Raw genomic sequence first — 21,151 nt, 5'->3', positions numbered from 1 at the left:
GTTTCCCAATATGAAGAAATGGCTGGCGGGAAAAAGATTTTATTCAAACGAGGAGGTGATTGCAGAAACGAATGGCTATTTTTCAGACTTGGACAAATCCTATTATTCGGAAGGGATCAACAAACTAGAGCAGCGTTGGACGAAGTGTATAAGCCTAAAAGGAGACTATGTTGAAAAATAAAAAAGGTTTACCCCAAAAAATTAAGTAGTTTTTATTTTTGCACGGACTTTTCAAACGACCCTCGTATATAAAATGTCTCTGACATACGATAGAGAGCCAGTATATGACGTCTTCCTCGGGTTCCTTCTGATATTAAGTTTGGAAATTAGTCCCGGAATTAAGAAGCCTGATGCTGCAAAGATCATTAAACACCTCCTTGCTTCCAGTTAAGAGTGTATTGTGATGACAAAACGTTCAGTAAGATAATAATCTCGACAATAATTTTCAGCTTTTCGAGAAAAATTGTGTGAAAAATAAGAAGAGTCGCATTTTTTATTTTGAAAAAATATTTTTTATTATCAATTATTGAAGCCCTAGAGATACGTTTAGTATAAATAAGCATCAATATTATTTTTTCTTCGAATTTATTCATAATTTAAATTTATTGATATTTTTATAAAGTGAGAATTGAATAGCGAGTTTCACGTTCAAACGAAATATACCAATACTCGACCAGCCTTTCCATCCATATCTTTTTTAATGAGAATTCCCGCTAATCCTCGCCCAGTACTTTTTATTCCTGGCTAACGCTTGGAATGCATAATTCATAATCGGTGTTATTAAAAAACCTGGCACCCCAGTCATTATGAGTAAAAAAAAAAAAAAAAATTGGTAGAAGGGGTAGGCTGAATATTTCATTGAAAGGGATTACTGGATGAAAACCTGCAGAGCGGCGATGATATAAAGATATGGATTCCACTTCAGAAGTTCTTATATTATTTATCTAATATTAAATGTATTTTACGGATATTGATTTTTAAAAAATAATAAAAGGAAAAAAATTGTAAATATTAATAACTGTACACAATAATAATACTTTAATTTAATAATAATACTTTAAACAACTAAAAATACTTTAATTCACAATATGTGCGAACATATTTTAATTCTCAATAGGTGTAAACATACTTTAATTCTCAATTGGTGTAAACATACTTTAATTCGTAATAGATGCGAACATACTTTTAATTCTCAATAGGTGTAAACATACTTTAATTCTCAATAGGTGTAAACATACTTTAATTCTCTATAGGTGTAAACATATGTACTTTAATTCTCAATAGGTGTAAACAAACATACTTTAATTCTCAATATCGTAGATGCGAACATACTTTAATACACAATACTGTGTCCAATAAGTGTATCGCATTGAAATGTTATTATTGGATCATCCACCACATTCGGCACCCTCTGTTTTCTACTTGTTTCTAAATCTAAATAAATAAATTAAAATCTGAAAAACTTTTTGTATGAAATGAAGAGTTGATTGGCAGCTTAGATGAGTGTGTTTCGTCTGCGAAAACTGTAAATATAATCTGATAATAGATAATCTGCAAAAAAATTATGACCTCGTTTAATTTCTAAAAAATATAGTAATTTTGATTCAACTACAAATAAAATTTATGCACAAAGTTTTATTTAAGTTAAAGTCTGAGAAAGAACAAATAGTTTCTTTTGGTTTTTAATAAATGGTAGTTTATATGATCTTTCGAGAGCGACTGTTTCATGATCTGAAATCTGTTGTTCATATGGGGAAAAATCTTCTCACGTTCTCTCTAACGGCGGAGATCATGCACAGCATGATTAATGGTAAATTTGAAGAAGCTGACTGGAAAGGCCACTTCACTGAATCGATTTCTGAAAAATGTTAAGCGAAATTTAAAAAAAAATAAAGGTAATTGACTAGGCGAGTCCATTTTAATTTTGATTGCATTTTCGAGATTCATCTACTCCTAATTTTTTAAATATATTGAACAAACCCAACAAATAAATCTTCACTTGATGGATAAATCAAAGTCCAGGCCTCTAAGGTTAAAAGACAGGATATGCCCAAGGATCATCTTTCCCACCATTTTGCAATTTTCCTATTTCTCGACGTGGTAAATGCCTAAAATCTCAAACTTAAATCTTGGTTCTTTTACTTTTTCCAACCACTAGTCGCTCTTCCGCTTTGGTTTCTCTTTTCTCTTAATAGTTATCTAGAAAGTTCCTCTCCGATAGCAACCTCCACATTATTGGCTTTACTATACTAGTTAGGGTAAGTTCCCATCTTATCTTGTGCGTTAAGAGTTTGTTTTACTTTGTGTGAGTCACTAAAGTTAAGTACCATCCGGGTTGATCCATCCTGGGCACGTACTGCCTATTCAGAATATGCAAAGCTAACAGTATTGTTATCTTGCTTTACCAGTTTGCCAATATGCTGCAGCATAAATAATTGAAGAGTATATTCAGGGGCGTTTTCTCCATGATTGCTTGTAATTCTTGTTTATTAGATTTTATTAATTTTGGGCGAATTAGTAAAATATATTTTCTTCACAAAGTTCATTTTGTAACTTTTACAACTAGAAAATATAGCTAGATCTTTCTATTCATTTAACTAGAGTAAAAACGAGATAAAAAAAAAAACTCGCTTATCGCCACTGTATACTCAACAATTGTGTGGTCACCTCTCCGTTGGTCTTTAACGAAAGCTAAGGGCGCAAAGAAATGGAAGAATGCATTTTAAAAACTGTGAATTGCAAACAGTTCTCAAGATAGCAGCACTATGCTGGCGTCTAGTTGGTGTGATCTGTTGCAAACTGTGTTTACGTGCGAAGTTCGTTAGGTTCCTAATTCAACAGTAGATGAAGAAGAAGAAGTCTTTATTTGAAGATAAAAGTTACAGTTTTATACCATATCTACGGATTTTATACCATCTACGGATTAATTTAATATCAAAACAAAAACTTTTTAATTTAAATTGATGTAGAAAAACTCAAAGAAATATGAATAAACGTCTTAACCATTCCCTAATAAATATTGCATTTAAAGACAAATTACTTGGTCATAAAGACCGTCATTAATCTATAAATGGCATATTAATAATATACTGAATTACAGTCTGTGACAAGTACTTCAATCAATATAAAAAAAAAAACTAATAGAATAGAATAGAATAGAAACATACTGTATTTTATGTAAGCTACATGATACAGGGGGTCTGGCCCAACATTTCAAAGTAAACAAAAAACAAACACAATTAGCACTCAAAACCATCAATCAAGTCTCATACAAGTCCAAAATAAAATTTCTCATTTTAATAGCACACTCAACAAATTTAAACACATTCTTCAACTGATTCCCATCGATTATATTTAGTAATCTCGCGAGTGAGTCCTCTTCATTGCCGCTGCGATCTATATACTGAGCAAGGAATTCCTTCCTGTATGACCTGTAGATTGGACATTTCAGCAAAAAATGTACCAATGTTAAAGGCTCTTTTGTATTGCAGAGATCACATATTGTGCTTGCATTGATGGAAACCCTTTCTCCATTTAGAAATATCCTTATTAGATTAATATTGGACAATCTCAACTGGCATAAGACTCTTTGCTGTTTAATCGGCATTCTTTCCGTGATGTAACGTTCACCTTCTCCAAACGCTGTTAATTGTCTAAAAAACGGATTGTATTTGGAGTTCAGTATACGATTAACATCTTGACTTCTCAGATGATTCGTCCACCTTTCAATAATGTCTGCTTTGAATTGAAGCAAAACCTCGACACTATTGAAATTATATATATCCGGGAGCCCTATTGTCCCAAGTATGTTGTTGAGATGCAGGAACCAATGGTTTTTTGAGTGCGATAGCAGGTTGATGGTTGTTAGATACAACTAATATTTAAAACTATAAAATAGAAATAAATAAATAATAAACAATTTTGGATTAAAATGAACTTGCATAAATTCTGATGGAAAATATCCTGCACAATTTTGCAATAAGTTCATTTATTATTTACAACAAATATTGGTTAAGAAGACATAACTTCAATTAAATTAAGTCCAGTTATTTTTATCTGGTAAAACTTGCATCTCTAATTATTATGTAGCTAGTTTTGAGCTATCCTTGCGCGCAGCCTCCTCTTGAAAACTTGGTTTCATCACACCCACAATGTATATTTACAGCCGCCTACATCCTATAAACAAATTCGGGCCTCAAGGGACCTCAGGAGATCTATTGGCGATTCTAATTGATTTTATTTTTCGATTATACAAATCTTATCTTGGAAATCATTACTAGATCATTGTCTCATTCATTCAAAATAAAGAAAATTTCTGTAGCAATTAAATTGCAAAAAAAAATACTATTTCCACAATTCGTATAATTTTGTCATTTCCATTATTAGGAGAGCCTCTACATTTTATTAGCAATTTTGTATAATATGTTTATGATAATGTTATATGTTGGAATGTTGCAGGTTATAGAAGGCAATACAAACACTTATTTGGGTGCTAAGCGGGATCTAGACCCACCGATATGGGCCAGCAAGATACGCTTCTATCCATACAGTTACCATCGACGAACTGTATGCATGAGAGTGGAAATCTACGGATGTTATTGGAAAGGTAAGTACTATATACTATATATATATCTACAAGCATGTGATCATAATACAAACGTAGTTAATCCTACAAGCTGCTACTGTATAAAGCGAGCATATTGGTTATTTGCCAGCGTTATTGCTAAACATATTCCTACTCTTCTGTATGTGTTCCTGTTTTCATCTGTTTGTACTCGGTTTGTTGAATTCCAAAAAAAAATTGGAAATAAGTTTGTGACATCGATGTGCTAGAAATTCAATAGTGGTTACAAGGTGAACTTATCGATAGATTGGTTGCTTCTTAGGTATTTCTCATTTTCGTGCTCAGCATTTTTTGAATTTATTTCAATTATAATATTATTTCTACACTGTTAAAAGATGATCTTTATTTGAGCCGTTCAATGCACAACTCGATCGAGTTTACTTCCACCTTACAAAATATAACATTCCTCAATTCTGACTTTACTAACAATGAAATCGAAGGGGAACTCTGTCAATTATAGAACAGGTCTACCACAAAATATGGAGAAAATTACCAATCATAAATGTTTTAAATATTTGGTGAGTAATTAAAATTGTTCAAAGGTGCCACCCTCTCCCCTATAATATTTTTTAAAATTCCGTTTATAATATCTACTCAAATAAATTTATTGCTAACATTCAGCGCGTGCTATTAAATTTGAGTTGAATAATTGCAAAGATTTACATTAGAACAAGGAGTTACACAAAATGGCTTCTGAAATAAATTGTTTATTATTCAATGGCCAAAAAGATTTTCTTTGCCGTTTAATGGTATTAATCTTCATTAATTGGAAAATTTATTATAAATATGAAAAGCTGACTGAACCAAGTGCTTTGACATTTAAATTTAAGATATTTAAAAAAGTGAATTTGTGTAGTGAACGGCTCATTTATTGGAGGTAAGGTTTGCGATTAACTACGTAGTATTAATAAAATTTGTGACAACAGTATAGTTTAATTTACAAAACTAGTGCTTAAATAAGCAGTAATCTATGTATTTAAGTACAAATAAATTTTCAAAATGGGGAATTTATTTGATTAAGAGCGACTATTAGCTTTAGCAATTACTAGTTCAGTAATAATTAGCATTTGGCAATCCGGATCATAATATTTGCACAGTTTAAGTCGAATTAGAAGGTAGGGACTATATCTCCTTGCAAAACAAGTTCTCCCTCTCTCCATACCCCTTTCAGACAAGAGTACACTTAGTGCTCGTATTTCAATTCTAGAAGTAAATCCAGAAACATAGTACAGTCTCCGGCTGACAAACACATGTGTGAATATTTACGTCTCAAGGTTGGTAGAGAATTCCTTGTACAGAAGGAATAGGGAAAGTTACTGGGGCGCGTGTGGGGGTGGCCTTTAAGCAGGAGGAGGAAGGTGGTTTCAAAGAGAGAATGGAGACGACGGTGTATAGCGGCGCCGGAGGCGGTAAAGGTTTGAGTAGACCGCTTTTCCTGTGTTCGAGTTAAGCTTATTTGGAACGAGCGTCACGAACACACGACAAACTGTTCCTTCTTCTTGCCGTATCTTTGTAGACTGTGCTCTCTTGTTTTCTCATACACACATCCACGCTCGTACCGTCTCACTCACATTCTCTTGCTAAGGAAGCCGCCTCCATTACCACATAGAGTAATGCCATAGAAAGAAAATGCTTAATTTATAACAGTAGGTTTTGAAAATCATTCTGTTCATTCAATCGTACTCTGCCAGTTCACTCATCAAGAAGTAAGTATTCAGTGCTCTGAATTCCTTCTTTACACCCAGATTATATATTCTATGTCAAGTATCAAACAGGAATTAACACAAATATTATTACGTGAATTTAATTTCCTTAATGCCTTTCTAAAATAGAATGTGAGTTCTAAAAAAAAACATATGCTAAAAGAATGATTAAGAAGCTGAAAGTTTGAAAGACAATCGCGACCTAAGTAGAAAAATGGAAGTATAAAGGTTCCAATTGTAGAGTATGGTTCATCGTTTTTGGTGACTGATTCATATTAATCCAATGGGAACAAAGAATACTGCCAATTTCAGTTATTTTTATTTATACCAAGTTTAGGGACTAGGTTATCTTCAGGGCTTACGCTATTAACAATAAGTCTTTCCCGATAATCCATCATTAAGTACTGCTTTCTGAACTCACCCAAGCTTAATATAAAATTAATCGGAAATCCATTGATCCAGTTTCTTGTTCGGTCGCCTCATTTACCCTGGTTGTTGTCTCATTTCCGCTGCCTATCTAAGCCCACTATTGTAGATGACAGCACTCCGAAGGTTGACGAGTTGTCTTAGATGGAGTATGTTTATTAATAAAACTTACCTATTGTCTTCATTTTATCAAAAAATAAAAATAAAAGAATAGAAAGAGGTCCTCAATCTCAGGTTTCGTTCCAGACGAACGCTTTGTTTTTTCAATATTATGCACCGCACATCCGGTTTATTATTAAGACCCTAATTCAGTGATGCTTTTGATAAAGGGGAGCTTTTTATCTATCTGTACAAATATACTAACCGTTCTCCGATTGTTTTATACAATAATTCAACAGAACAATATTATTTACCATTTTTATTTGTTTTCAGATGGTATAGTCAGCTATTCAATGCCGCAGGGTGATAAAAGAGGTGTTTGGGAATTTTTCGACGTTACATATGATGGACACTGGGATGGTGAATTGCAAAGAGGTTTAGGACAATTGACAGATGGCAAGACTGGGCCAGAAAATTTTAAAATGGGCTATTATGAAAGAGGTGTGTTTCCCACATATATATTTTGGTAAAAAATAAAATATTTATTAATGATTCATTCAATTATTGAAGTTAACTGTAGAATTCTTTTTCCTGACAGGCCAAGGATGGGTTGGCTGGAAAAATGAGTCTAGAGTTGGACCAATTGAAATAAAATTTGAATTTGATAGAGTCAGAGAATTCAATTCGGTTCATATATTCTGCAATAATCAGTTCACTAAAGAAGTACAGGTTAGAATTTATGGTTTATATAATTAGTTTACAACGATTTATTTTGTTTTTATGATGTTTATTATCCTCAGAAATTGGTGAGTAGGAAACTAAATTAGGTTTGTTCACTCAAATGTGAAATGTAATAATGTTTAAAATACAGTAAAAGCTCAACATCTTGTAGCGCTTACATTACTATTAGATAACTCTCTACCTTGGAAACATTGTAAGTTCTCGAAAAGCTGAGCCAAAAGAAAACAATTATTAGAATCTCGTCGTAGTGGAAATTCTAACTAATGTTCCCTGACCACTGCTTAATCTGGATTCAGCTGATAGAGCCAGTTTAGTAGCATCGGTAGCGTTCGACCTCCTTACTTTTATTTCGACTAGAGTGCTTGTTGGGGATTTTAAACAGTCAGTGTACACATTTAGATATACAGGGTACCTCAGATACAGAGAGCAGTTGATAACCTCCTAGGTAACCAGGCTTGCGAGCCAGAGGAGGTACCTTTGAAGGCTCAATATATGCTTCACAAGTTGAGTAAAGTGCATTATTTGATAAACTAAGGAATAAGTTTGATCCTTTACATGAAAGATATTGATCATTTATAAATGTGTGCAGGAGGTTTCCAATTTTTTTGGTAATTAAACGCAACACTCCAAAAATTACCAAATAATTTATTAAACCTTCTTGTTTGTAACAGATGTAAAATTAATTTTTAGCCATTTTGTGTATTCTTGAGAACATCTAAAGCTCTTAACATTTAATTTTTCTTAGAAAAATCACTCGGAAAACTACTTATTTCCCGATATTAAGAAAAATTCTAGCTTTACTGCCTTGGAAATATTTTCAAAAGACAGGGGATGAAAAAATACATAAAAATGACCTATCGCGTGCTCTTCTTTCTCTTTGATAACAAGTTAAAAAAATTGAAATATGATTAATAAATACCAGATTTTGAAATGGCCTAGCACCTTTAATTTTGAAGATATCGAATTGCGGTTTCCTTTTTCTTCCATAACTTTTTATACTCTTTAAAACGTGTGTATATGAAAATTGGGGTCAACTGCAAACCCTCACTTTTGGTCGCACGTCAGCCGCGTATGCGGGCAGAAATCTAAAATCAAGTCACATATTCTAAAACTAGAGGTGACGGGCTATAAATTTTTTATTCTACCATGTTTTGCTCAGAACAACCGTTTAAGCATGAAATGCATTTGAGCCGTCTTAAAATGAACACCCTGTATATTCTCCATCTTTTTCTTATTCTATGCTTTTTTGATAACCAGTATCGTTGTTTATTTCCTTTATTTTTATCTTACATTTCATCGCACCTTGGCTACCTTTAAAAGTTTTTTATTGAAAATTATTATTAAAACTTTACTTCATTTTAATATTCATGAATCGTCAAATTATTGTATTTTGTGCCATTTCCTGTAGGCATCTTTTTTATAAAATGATTTTTCCTTTTATACTATTATTGTTAATTAGTTTTTTTGCTAATATATTTTGTCTTTGTTGAGTGATCCACTGGTGTAAGGCCAGGTCTTGTTCGACATTCAAACATATCTTACAATAAAAAGTCTCTAGATGAGACTCTAGGCCGAAATTTAAGTTTCCTTAAGGAAAATGTAAAGAAAACAAAAATAAAAAAAGAGAGACCAGTAAACCAGTGGTTATCAGCGCATCAGAAAGGAACGCATCCCTTTTTATCCAATAACAAGAAAATGAAGTAACGCTTATATATAATCAATCCGCCCTGAAGCATTTTCTGAGTTCCTGGTTATTGGAGTCTAAACTCTGCTGTAGCTTCAGAGGTAGAAAAAAACTTAGCAACTTGGAAACAAGAGTAGATCTATTGCTCCCTTTTATTACTATTCTAAATTTTAATAATAACTCCTTGCTGACATTACATTAATTATTTAATTAAAACAACAATACGGAGAACGCGGCTGAACCTGCTGATGTAAAACCTTCCTGACAGTAACTCTTTTGATATGGTCTGCTTATGTGTGTGGTTGGTGAGCTGGTTTGTGTAATTGCATTGTATTGTAAGCTTATTGTGTTGGGGAGAATAGAATGTGATGGATGATGAAGGGAAATTGTAGAACGAATGAAAATGAGAAAGATGGTACATAGAAATCCTTTTGTCTTAGTCCGTCTGATGATATCATTTCTCAGCTAATTGGGGAGCTCCTCTGTACTGGCAAGCCAGAGTTGCTGCTACTGCCTACATTACCACCAACTTGGTACAGTTTCTCTTAAAACACACCGCCTAACCTGCCTTCTAGAATCCTTCTGGGTAATTCCCTCTTCCCAAGTTACTGTTACGCTCTCTGAACCTCATTAGTTAAAAGGGGGATGGGAATATTAATTTGTAACTTAGTGGCTTGTGTTAGCGGGAATACTGGGCCGAACGGAGAATAGAGGTAGGAGGTGTTTCAAATCTGGACTTGGACCGTTGGAGCGGAACGCAGGATTGAGTTTTCCCGGTCAGCGCACAAGGTCTTGCCGCTGGCAATCTATATGGCTGTGCCCTTTCCCTTTTCCTTTTTGAATGAAAGTGCTGGGGCTAGGGCAATTCTTGATGATCAACATCCTGACATAACCAAGTTATTTTATTCTCAAATACAAATCTCTTGATGATAAAGAAAAACTCAAATATTCAAAATTTTTTCTATAAATATTTGTACAATTTGAGTTCTTAATATTGCAGAAACGATTGGCTAACTCCACGGGGTTTGTCTTCCTTTATCATCAAAATTGCATTATTTAAGAAACAATTTAAATTTAGACCACAATAAATTGTAATAATCTTTATTTATATCACTGATTTCATCTTTCGTAACTCACACGTACTTTCATCCATTACAAGTCCGAAACCGGTTAGGGATACGAAGGAAAAAACCATGAGTGGTACGAGGGATACAGTCAGCGATATTATCCAGCAATGCGTAAACTGCCACCGTTTCTTCAGTGCCTAATTCTAATTCGGTCGGAAATATCCAGTTTCGAGTTCGAAAATTGTCGAAATGAGAAATAAAAAATGATTGAATGAAAAACTATTTTAAAAAACTGATATTTTTATAATTCCATAAATTTGTACACAGAATAACACAGAATATTCAGTAAGTTTTCCCATAATTTCTTCTGGACTGTTCTCAAGACCTGTGCTTCTACATTTTATTCGGATAAGAAGTTGAAAAGTTTTATTACCATTAGAAAATAGAAGTCTATAAAGAGTGATAAGCTTTTGGAAGCATCGAGCAGTTTCTTGAATGGTAATGGACGCTTATTTGTTATGGATTTTCCTTCTCATATAGGTAAACGTTTAGATGGAATGCCAGGTTTGTAAGAATACCTCATCTATGCAAAATATATTCTGCAATTACATAATGGCATCTCCATTTCTAACCATTCAGAGAACAATTAACTCCTCCTCGTTTATCAGCACATTATAAAAATATTTCCAATGTTCGTGGCATTACCTTTACAAACTCAAAATGAATAATGTGAAATTTAGTTTCGATATTAGCCTGCTTCTTTTAATTAATTTTTGTTCATCGAATTCGTGTTATAACGTTGACTTTATTGTAAATTTTCTGACACACGCAACACCGTCAGAAGGTTGTTTTAAGCGGTTTTTGTAAAAGATATGTATGACATAAATCTAGGGCATCATCAGCTGTGTACCACTTTAACATCTTGATAGACGGAACCTAGGTATTCTGTTAAGACGCGCTATCGTTACTGTTACTTAACGGGGCTTCTTCTTGCAGAATAAATTACGAAATAAATAAGTGAAAGATGTATATTTTAATAAAACAATCTGTTCATTTAATAAGAAATCAATAAACTACCTTACTTTTTCAAATAAGAGAGATACAAAGTTTATCTGTGCAAAGTGAGGAAAGTAAACTATTTAATTCATTAGGAGTGGACAGCCCTGATTCCTTGATATTCTAATGAACAAGAGGAAAACAATAAAGCGTTCTGAAATCTTCATTCACATTCATTTGAATAATTTTGTAAGAGAATTTCCACGGTTGTGAAGTAGAGGAGAAGAAGAAGAGATAAGTGTTGTTGCGGAATGCCAAGAATAGTGGTGGTGCCGCTAGTAGTGAAGTAGTTGGCTAAATATTCAATACTGTTGCCCTTACCACTAGAGCTAAAGAAGTTGCAGGGCGCTTCCCTGTTGATCTGGCGACTGGCTAACGTATTCAGCGCACGTAGAACGTTCCCACTTCCAACACAGTGTCTACACAAAATGCAATGGATAGGGAGGGGCTTATCTCATTTTAACACTTACAATGTCGCCTGCCACTGCCACTCTTGCAGCCACCAGCTGAGCGCTCGGTTCCAGGCAGCTCCATTATTTAGCTCTTGTATCACCCACTCTCTTCCATGGAATACCCATCTACGATCCAGCCAGACAAGATGTTCTACGACAATTTACTCACTCTAGAACAATTTGGGGATCAGGCAAGTACGTGGTCTTCCTTAGAAGCGTCAGCAACAGGCTTATTTATAAATTTATTTATATAAATGTCCTGAATATTAAATTAACTTGATGTATTTCACTAACCCCTACTTATATTCTTTTTATTCTTGTTATTTGAATAAATTTATGAAGTTATCTTCAAGAATCAACATTTTCTTATAGATGAAGGCAAAATAGAAAATTTAGTATTAACCTAAATGATAATACGAAGCAGGAAAGTATCAAAAATTCGGTGGTCTTGTCAGGATATTAAATTAAAGCTCCTATCTTCCCAATGCAATCTATTTTTAGAATAAACTTGCGAGTGTAATTTTACACAATGAAAACGATTCAGATAGTTTAATGCAGAGTAGGTAACCGAAATTAGGTAATTAACCACAAACAACCTAAAATTCATATGAGATTTCAAACTATAACAAAGACTCGGCAAAGACAATGGGAAAAGTGTTACTGAACGTAGGTTATATCATAAAACAAAATCAAATTAATTAAAAAAAAAAAAAAAAAATCTGGAAAACTTTAAAAATAAGTTTCACTGAGTTGTTTTAAATGAGAAAAGGTTTGTAAAAGTTGAATTTACAATGAATCTAAAATTGAATTTTAAAAGTACAGTTAAAGCAACTACGTTTTTCCCTCTTAAAATCTCTCCAATATCAAATTAAATTAAAGACTTAGGAATTCAATTATTTCTTTGTATTTTGGACTTTAATCTCTTCTTATTTTCCATGTTCTTTACTCTCTTTTTCTTTGCAACTTGAATATTAATAAAGTACTCACTTATATCTCTTTAACAAAAACTTACAGTTTAAAATGTTAAGTATAAGGGTTGATTAAACGCCAAAAGGTACACAAATCAGCAAGTACCCAACATTTCATTCATGCTTAGCTGATATAATTTAAGTAATTTTGCTGCATTAACTTTTTCTTCACATTTTTTTAGAAATTATTAGATGTCACAGACCCTTATGCTGGCCATTTTCATCTACAAAATATTTGTTCAAGTAGCACTGTAGATTGACTGTAATATCTAGTTATTTATAGTAATCAAACTATTAATTACAGGTGAAAAAGAAAAACGTTATAAAAAATAAAAAAAAATTATGAGGCTAAAAAATTCAAAACCTTTTTTTAAAAAATGCTTATATCAACATACATCAATGATTTTGTTTATTTTATTTTATTTATTTTTTTAAATCGTCGGTTTAAGTTCATTCTTCGATTAAAGTAATTGTTATTTTATGTAGTAGTCAAACGTTTATAATAATAGGTAATAATTACCTGGCTTTATCGCAAATAATATAGTTTTCTTCAATTACATTCTCAATGTAGCTGTTCTTCTCACAATGTTGAATATATGTAATATAAAATAAATAAGATATGCATATTTTTAGGGCAGCTAATTATTCCAGTATTTTACTATAAGTAAAATTAGGGAGACTAAATTAAATTACAATTTATTGAGAAATGAATAATTGTTGAATAATCTACTTGTTATTAACTGTGAGTTATTTGTGCTCACGAATATTTCGGTAAGACGAATTCAAGACTGAAATATTCTGTTAAATCCGTGATTCAAATTTAAACAGTGGCTGACTCTGACTTTGTCTTTTTCTACTTTAACATGCATGTATATGTGACTACTCAGAATAATTCAGAACTCATTTTATCATAATTATAACAAAAAAATATTATGAATGAACTGGCCAGCATAAGGGTCTGTGACATCTAATAAATTCTAAAAATGTGAAGGAAAAGTTAATGCAGTAAAATTACTTAAATCATATCAATGAAGTATAAATGAAATGATGGGTACTTGCTGATTTGTGTACCTTTTGGCGTTTAATCAACCCTTATACTTAACATTTTAAACTGTAAGTTTTTGTTAAGGAGATTTTTGTACCTTTTGGATAGATTTTTCTTTTTGTCTATTTTGCAAAGTTACATATCTGCTTTACAGATTTTTTTAAAATTTGGTATAAGCAATTCTATCATTATAACCTGATAAGGCGTTAAGTCGGAACCGTAACTACTGTAGAGATCTTTTTAAAGAACGATTATAATTGCGGTCCCCAAACCATCCTCAATAACAATTTTTTTGAGAAAGCGTTTTGAATAAAATAGGAAGGTATTTGTACGTAAATAGCAAAATTAAACTGCGATTTCAGTAATTCCTTTTAAGAGGAGCAAGAAAAATAAACTGCGATTACTGGACTTCTCCCTAAAAGGCAAAGATTTTGAATCAAACGACAATTCATTGATGTAAATCGGTTCACTCATTGATAATTTTAACGATTGCAGTACTTCCTGTTGGTAGGCGTAAGAGCATGATGGCACTTCACAGCCACGTAGAGGAGCTTTAATCACTTCTTCGTGCTAAATTTTATCAAAATCGGACTAAGCTTTATAGAAATATTGGTAATAATAGTTTTAGAAAGGGCCTTATTTGGGTAGGGCAAACTCCCCTCCTTATGAGGCATGGCGTCGAGACTTTTAAAGTACAAATCTGTACAAAATTTTGATTCGAATGACACTTTATTCAAGAAAATCGGTTCACGTCTCGATAATTTGAAAGATTGCTATACTTCCCCTTAACAAGTGTAAGAGCTGATCGCCGCTTTAATGTTACGTAGGGGAGCCCTAACCCTATCATCCTACCAAATTTTATCAAAATCGGGCCAAGATTTACAGAGAAATTAGAAATAATAATTTTGGAGGGGGCCTTACATAAAGGGGGCTAACTCCTCTCCCATTCGATGTACAGCGTCGAGACCCCCAAAAGGCACATCTACAAAAAATTCCGAATCGAATGACACCTCATTCATGAAAATCGGTTCACGCGTTTAGGCGGTACGCGGTTTACAAAAAAGGTAACAACAACAACAACAACAACAACAACGACAACAAGAAGAAGAAGAAGAAGAACAACAACAATTTTTGAAAAAGCCGTTTTTGCTCATTTTCGGCAACTTTTTTCTCGAAATCTATTAGATCTATGTTGTTGCAAAAAAATTTCAGTTATAAAGGAGGGTTTGTCCTATAATTTAAAGAAAATTTGGGAATTTTATCTTTTATAGAAAAAGAGAAAAAAATTGTCAAAGTTGGGTGTTTTTCAACGTTACGCTTTTTCCTGCAGTTTTTGATGATCAACCCTTATACAACTGTCCTACCGGACAGTTTTAATTAATTAATTAATTTTTTTGAAGTTTTTTCTCGAACACATGTATAATATTAAAGTAAAGTAATCGCTAGGCTAATTGTCCAACTGCCAATTAGGTGTTTTGGACGGCCACTCGTTTTATATATTACATATAATGAGAACATAAAGTTATGTATTAATTTTAAACATTTGCATCTTATAAAACTCGTTTAGAGAACTTTTGGGAAAGGAGCAGACTTTGCTTTATATTATCACTTGTATAATATTTATGTTAATTGAAATGATAAAGAATTCCAAATTTGAAAAAAAAATTGGTTGATCTGAAGTGCCTATTACTTTTATTTGGAATTCCTATTGTTTGAATACAAATTTATGGAGGGAATACAAAATAATATCGCCCAAAATTTATTAAAATACAAAGTGGAATGCTAACGCATTGTGTGCCATGGTTGGATAACTTATCTTATTAATTGTTGTTCATTCTTTTTGGTGACTGATTTGTAGTTTCAATAGGATGAAAAAATAAATGCCATTTCAGTCGAGTAAAATTTATTTTGCCGAGCTTTCGACCTAGGTCATCTTCAGGGCATAGAAATGATATACATATCTAAGACAGAAAACAGACACGAACAATTTAAACAACATATACGCAAACTTACTACGAAATACTTGACAATTGGCAACACTGACTTCCACACAACCTAACACATATCACACACAGACCGATCACACTCAGTCCATGAACAGACAAGACAGAAGACACACCAACCTTGTAATGTAAAAATATTACTTTCAATAGAATCATTGTTAACAAACTGTAAATATGTTCCACAGCCCTGAAGATGACCTAGTCCCTAGGTCGAAAGCTCGGCAGAATAAATTTTACTCGACTGAAATGGCATTTATTTTTTCATCCTATTATCTTATTAAGTGCATTTTCAATGCCTCGACCTAAGTGTAACCTTTATTCTCGCTAAAATTGATAAGTTCGCTAGCTCTACGCTAGAGTGCATACATGAACATATCTGTAACATCGTCCTTAATATGAGTGTTTGGTTACCGTTGTTTATTTTTGAATTTGATTACGTATTATTTGTATGATTTGAGGCGTCCAACATTATCTGCGATAATTATAAAAATTCTTGATTTATTATTATTATTTTCACCGTTACACTTTTTCGTGCACTTTTTGACGATCAACCCTTATACAACTGTCCTACCGGACAGTTTTAATTATTATTAATTTATTGTTGCATAGTAAATCCTCTAAAATTGCTATTCTAAATTTTTTCTTGGAGTTCTTATGTACGAGGTATGTTCAAAAAATAAGGTGAATTTTCAAATTTCGCGGGCTACGTACATTCGAATTTCGATTGTCTTTTTTTTTTATGTTGGTACACTTGTCTCGAACATATTTCCAAAGTTGTAGCTATATAGCATGTTTAGTTTGTATGTTAGAGGCATAAATAAGACAAGTGTTTTGCGAGTTCGGCGATTTTCTTCTGTCGAAAAAAATGGATCAACGAATTTGAATCAAATTTTGTGTAAAAAATGGAATTAAGTGCTCAAAAACACTTGAAATGTTGAGAGTGGCGTACGGTGAGAGTACTCTGTGTCAAAAAAATGTTTACAAGTGGTACAAGCTTTTCACAGAAGGTCGAGATGTGAATGACGACGCTCGCCCTAAACGCCCCAGCACATCAACAACCGATGAAAATGTTGAGAAGAATCGTCGAATCACAATTAGAGAAGTTGCTGAGGTTGTCGGCATATCGGTTGGCACATGTCCTGCAATTTTTTCGGAAATTTTGGGCATGAAGCATGTAGTAGCGAAGTTCGTTCCAAAATTGCTGAATTTTGATCAAAAAAACCGTCGCATGAGCATCGCTCAGGAATTGTTGAATGACATTATCATGTCTCAGCCACCGTATTCACCAGATTTGGCGCCCTGCGACTTTTTCCTGTTCCCATGATTGAAGAGACCCATGAAAGGACGGAGATTTGCGACGATTGAGGAGATAAAAACCGAATCGCTGAGAGAGCTCAAGGACATACCAAAAAGTGCATATCAGAACTGTTCCGAGGATTGGAAAAAACGCTGGCACATATGTATTATATCTGAGGGGGACTACTTTGAAGGAGACAAAATAAAAATCGATGAATAAATAAATATTTTTTAAGAAAAATGAAAATTCACCTTATTTTTTGAACACACCTCGTATATACCAGCTCTGACACATGTCAAAGTATGTATAAAGTTGTTCAGCACATTTATAAGACGGTTTTTACATTTCTTTGGGTATTTTTATTTGTCTACCCTTTAATAAGTAATGTACCATAAAAGAAATGTAAGTTTATTATGTTAGCTGTTCATCCTGGGCCGAAGTAATGGTACTTACCTTATACTATAATATTTTCTATATTCAAAGGTAGCACCTTCTTAGCGTGTTACCTTTTTGGATATTCTGTATGTTTTTGCATACATGAGGAAGAGCAGTCGGTAGTAAAAAGGTCCCGTCTACGGTACGAAACTTCACTTCTGTAATATCTCTTCTCGTTACCCAAGGACTTTTTCTATTCAATTTTTACTTCTTTTTTATAACATTCGTAAATTTGGTAACAAATCCACCTACCTTGAAATTTCCCAAAGGGTGTTACCGCTAAGCTCCTACCATGTATGAACTATATGAGCCTTTCCCCTCAAAAATAAAAAAAACCAGGATGTAGACTAGTTATACTCATGCCTGTATACCAACCGTCCCCTCGAGATATTCCTAGGCATTTACAACCTTCTGGTTTGTTACATTTTAGAAGGAGATAGCTAGCAGCGGACCACCACTGGTTGTTGTAAGTTTTTTCCTGTTTTAGTACTAAGGGGCACCGCCAGAAATTGCAATACCGCTCTCCGATCTTCGAACGTTTACTGTAGTGTGTTACGTGTGTTGGTTGAGACGCCAATCGTACTCTAGGGAGTTTAGTAGCGTCTCTGTTGGCGTGCCCAGGTGTTACCACTCAACTTACCGGTGGAATGAGATGAGAGAGCTTGTATGTGTTGTGTGAGATAGAAGAGTATTGCATCGTAGACTCCATGTTGGCGGCTGGCTGCCTTTACTGCCCAAGAATAAACAATTTACTACTACTCTAGGTTGTTAGGCACTAGTCTTGAATAATATAGGAGCTTTCGCTTACCTCCTTGGGAAGCCCAACTATAAAGTCTTACGACTAAAGGGGGCTCTTGGAGTAGTTATGTCTTTCTATATGTTGTTCAGACTCTGGCCAAGTATAACACTTAACTAACTTGTGTGCAACACTATTTGGTTAGCAACATTACTCCACTAATGTTTAAAACATTATCACATTCACTTGCGCTCTAATAACACAAATTTAAATATTAAATAAAGTGAAATTATACATTTTTTCAAGCGGACCTAACGTCCAACTATTAAAGTGTAACTTTGGTTTGCAGTTTGGGAAATGAAGTGAGCTTTATTTAAAAAATGTTTTAATACTTCTTGAAACCGTCGACTGAGAGTTGGACTTGCTTGCTCAGAGAGCTTATTTCTCAAGGAATCAATATTCGACTTCCTAGTCTATAAGTCGCATATATCCATTAGACCATTAACTCTCTCAGGTCTAACTTCATTGAGAAAATTAAGGGATAAGGTTTCTTTAGAAATACTGCGAATAGCTTATACGTACTGTTCCATTCCAGAATGAGTTATGGAATATAACTCCCCCCCGTAGCTCAACAAGTGATGCAAGTGTAGTTTTTAAACTGGAAAAAAAAAGTTTAAACCATCTTAAAGAAACATTCATGAAAGCGGAAAACCATTTTAAAGTTGCTCTTCCTCTAAAATACATAGATATTGTATTTGCGACAAATAAGAAGTAAAGATTCAGTTACTAAGTAAGGTAAATTAGCACCAGAACGACTTGAGAAGCATGAAGATGATTCACTTAAATGCAACGTGGTCAAAGAAAACAGAATTGCATCCGGATTTTGCTTCAATAAGAATTTTCAAAAAACACCCAACAACTACAACAAAACATTACCACAGTGATTTGCAACATTTTTTTTTGGTGCGGCGGCACACTTTTCACAATTTCAAAATTTGGCGATACACTAACAATAAGATAAGTTTAATAGTATTTTACTTATCCATCAACTGTCATTAAAACAACCTGCTTTTGTACGTACCAACCAACTTGAAAAATAATTTTAACATATCCATAGATATATTTTTCTTTAATTTAAACTTTACTCGTAATAATAAAGAAGGCGTTACAATTTTTATTATTTTTTTAAATGATTTAAGGCGCGTCACCATCTAAGGTTATTGGCGCACGGAGCTTTTTTCAGGCCTCCGGACAGTGTTCTCTCGTTAGAGACAACACTGCCCATCACCAGACAGTGTGCTTTCTAGGAAGAGAAAATCTTAGGGTCATCAGCTGAATTCGAACCCAGGACCTCCACGTGGGAGTCCAGCACGCTAACCTCATAGCTAATCCCTTCCCTATATAATTTTTATTGTATGCATTTCTAAAATTTGGCGGCACACTTCAAAACTTTCGCGGCACGCAAAAGTGCTGCAAAACAGTGGTTGATAATCACTGCATTAGAATTTAAAAATCCACCATTTAAAAATTTTAAATAAAAAAAATTCTAGAAGTTTTTGTAGCTTAAAAAAAGAATTCATTGATACAAAGTGTGCACTGACCAATTAAAGTGTGCTTAGTTCAGTACAATAGTTAGAATTTGTTTCAAGTTCAGTTTTTGTAACGATGAGCCGGTAATCAGGGATCACCAAAAGACGCTTCTCTTCCCAAGATATTCTGAAGAAGGTTCCCCAAAGTAAAAGAAACAGGAAGGATACACTAAATCAGGTGTAATATCTCTCAACGCCTCGTTTATACCGTCGTCAGTGAAAACGTTTTGTCTACAAGTATTTTAGCAGTTCCTTTTGTATTTTTATACTTACAAGCAAAAATAAATTAAAGAATGAAAACTGTTCTTGAAAGCTCCCCCTTCCGAAATAAACAAAGATCATTTAAAATCAAAACCTGTCTGTCAATTGCCACAGTTTTTTTTAAAAAAGAATTTAATTGCAGCTGAGAGACCAAAAGGTTTCTAAAGCTTGGAGAAGTGCAATAATTGTACCCATTGGTAACATGAGAATAAAATCGATCTCTTGGCTCATCCTGCAGTACAATGAAGCTTACCACTTGTCTTTATGTAACACTAGTAAGCCTAATCAATAAGAGTTCAGTGTGGTATCTAGAGTCTAATAAATTAGCTAACAAATATTCCTGTGGGTTTAGAAATATATCACTCCGCTTCGAACCCATTGTTAAAACTAAAATTCATTATACTGTGTTCCTATCTTTCTCAACAAGTAAATTCAACATCTTATAGCCACATACACCCTGTGGCGCTATAAAATATTGAAGATTAAAAGGAAACTTACCACTTTCATTTAAAGGTTTTAAATTTGAAGAGGGCCATCATGTTGTTTTTCTTGCTATTTGCAATTACATGAAGAAGCTTAATCAGTATAACACTGGTCGCAGTAGCCATCAATCAATCACCTGTTTCATGACGACCCCCGTTCGTTTGAGGCGTCCAAGTGGTCAATACAACTAAAGCTACCAGTTGTTGATAAGCATTTGCGAAAAGTATAATGTATTATCAATACGCTAAAAATAGTGTTCACTTTCTTATTCTAAACTTTACGTTCCTAAAGCTCAATAGTACATTTCCATTGGTCTAAGAATCCCAGAGCATAAGTTGGACTACAAAATTTACAGAAAAATAATATTTCCCTCCAACCAATGTACATTTTTATGGGTTCTTTTTGATAGACGCTACGACAGCAATAGAACTAACAAAAATGAAACGCACAATTAGGGTTACCAAATATTTTTTACGCCAAAC

At 33.6% G+C, this 21,151-nt stretch overlaps 1 protein-coding gene across 12 annotated transcripts in view; it reads left to right on the top strand.

Moving 5' to 3' along the window:
* The window catches only part of LOC141449739 (discoidin domain-containing receptor 2-like), a 556,155-nt gene that overhangs the window by 468,344 nt on the left and 66,660 nt on the right, over positions 1–21,151 (top strand). For 10 of the 12 annotated variants that reach the window (XM_074119460.1, XM_074119461.1, XM_074119458.1 and 7 more), the window contains 3 exons: positions 4,459–4,606; positions 7,186–7,353; positions 7,433–7,581. In XM_074119460.1, coding sequence (XP_073975561.1) covers positions 4,459–4,606; positions 7,186–7,353; positions 7,433–7,581 — 465 coding nt within the window. The remainder of the gene's footprint in view (positions 1–4,458; positions 4,607–7,185; positions 7,354–7,432; positions 7,582–21,151) is intronic. The other 2 variants (XM_074119466.1, XM_074119467.1) reach the window with 1 other exon arrangement.

This window comes from Rhodnius prolixus, unplaced genomic scaffold (assembly GCF_049639745.1).
Source record: "Rhodnius prolixus isolate KJV_2025 unplaced genomic scaffold, Rpr scaffold_2, whole genome shotgun sequence".
NCBI classification, from domain to species: Eukaryota; Metazoa; Arthropoda; class Insecta; order Hemiptera; family Reduviidae; genus Rhodnius; species Rhodnius prolixus.
Note: the sequence above shows the minus strand (reverse complement) of the source record. Positions and strands in the feature narration are given on the sequence as shown.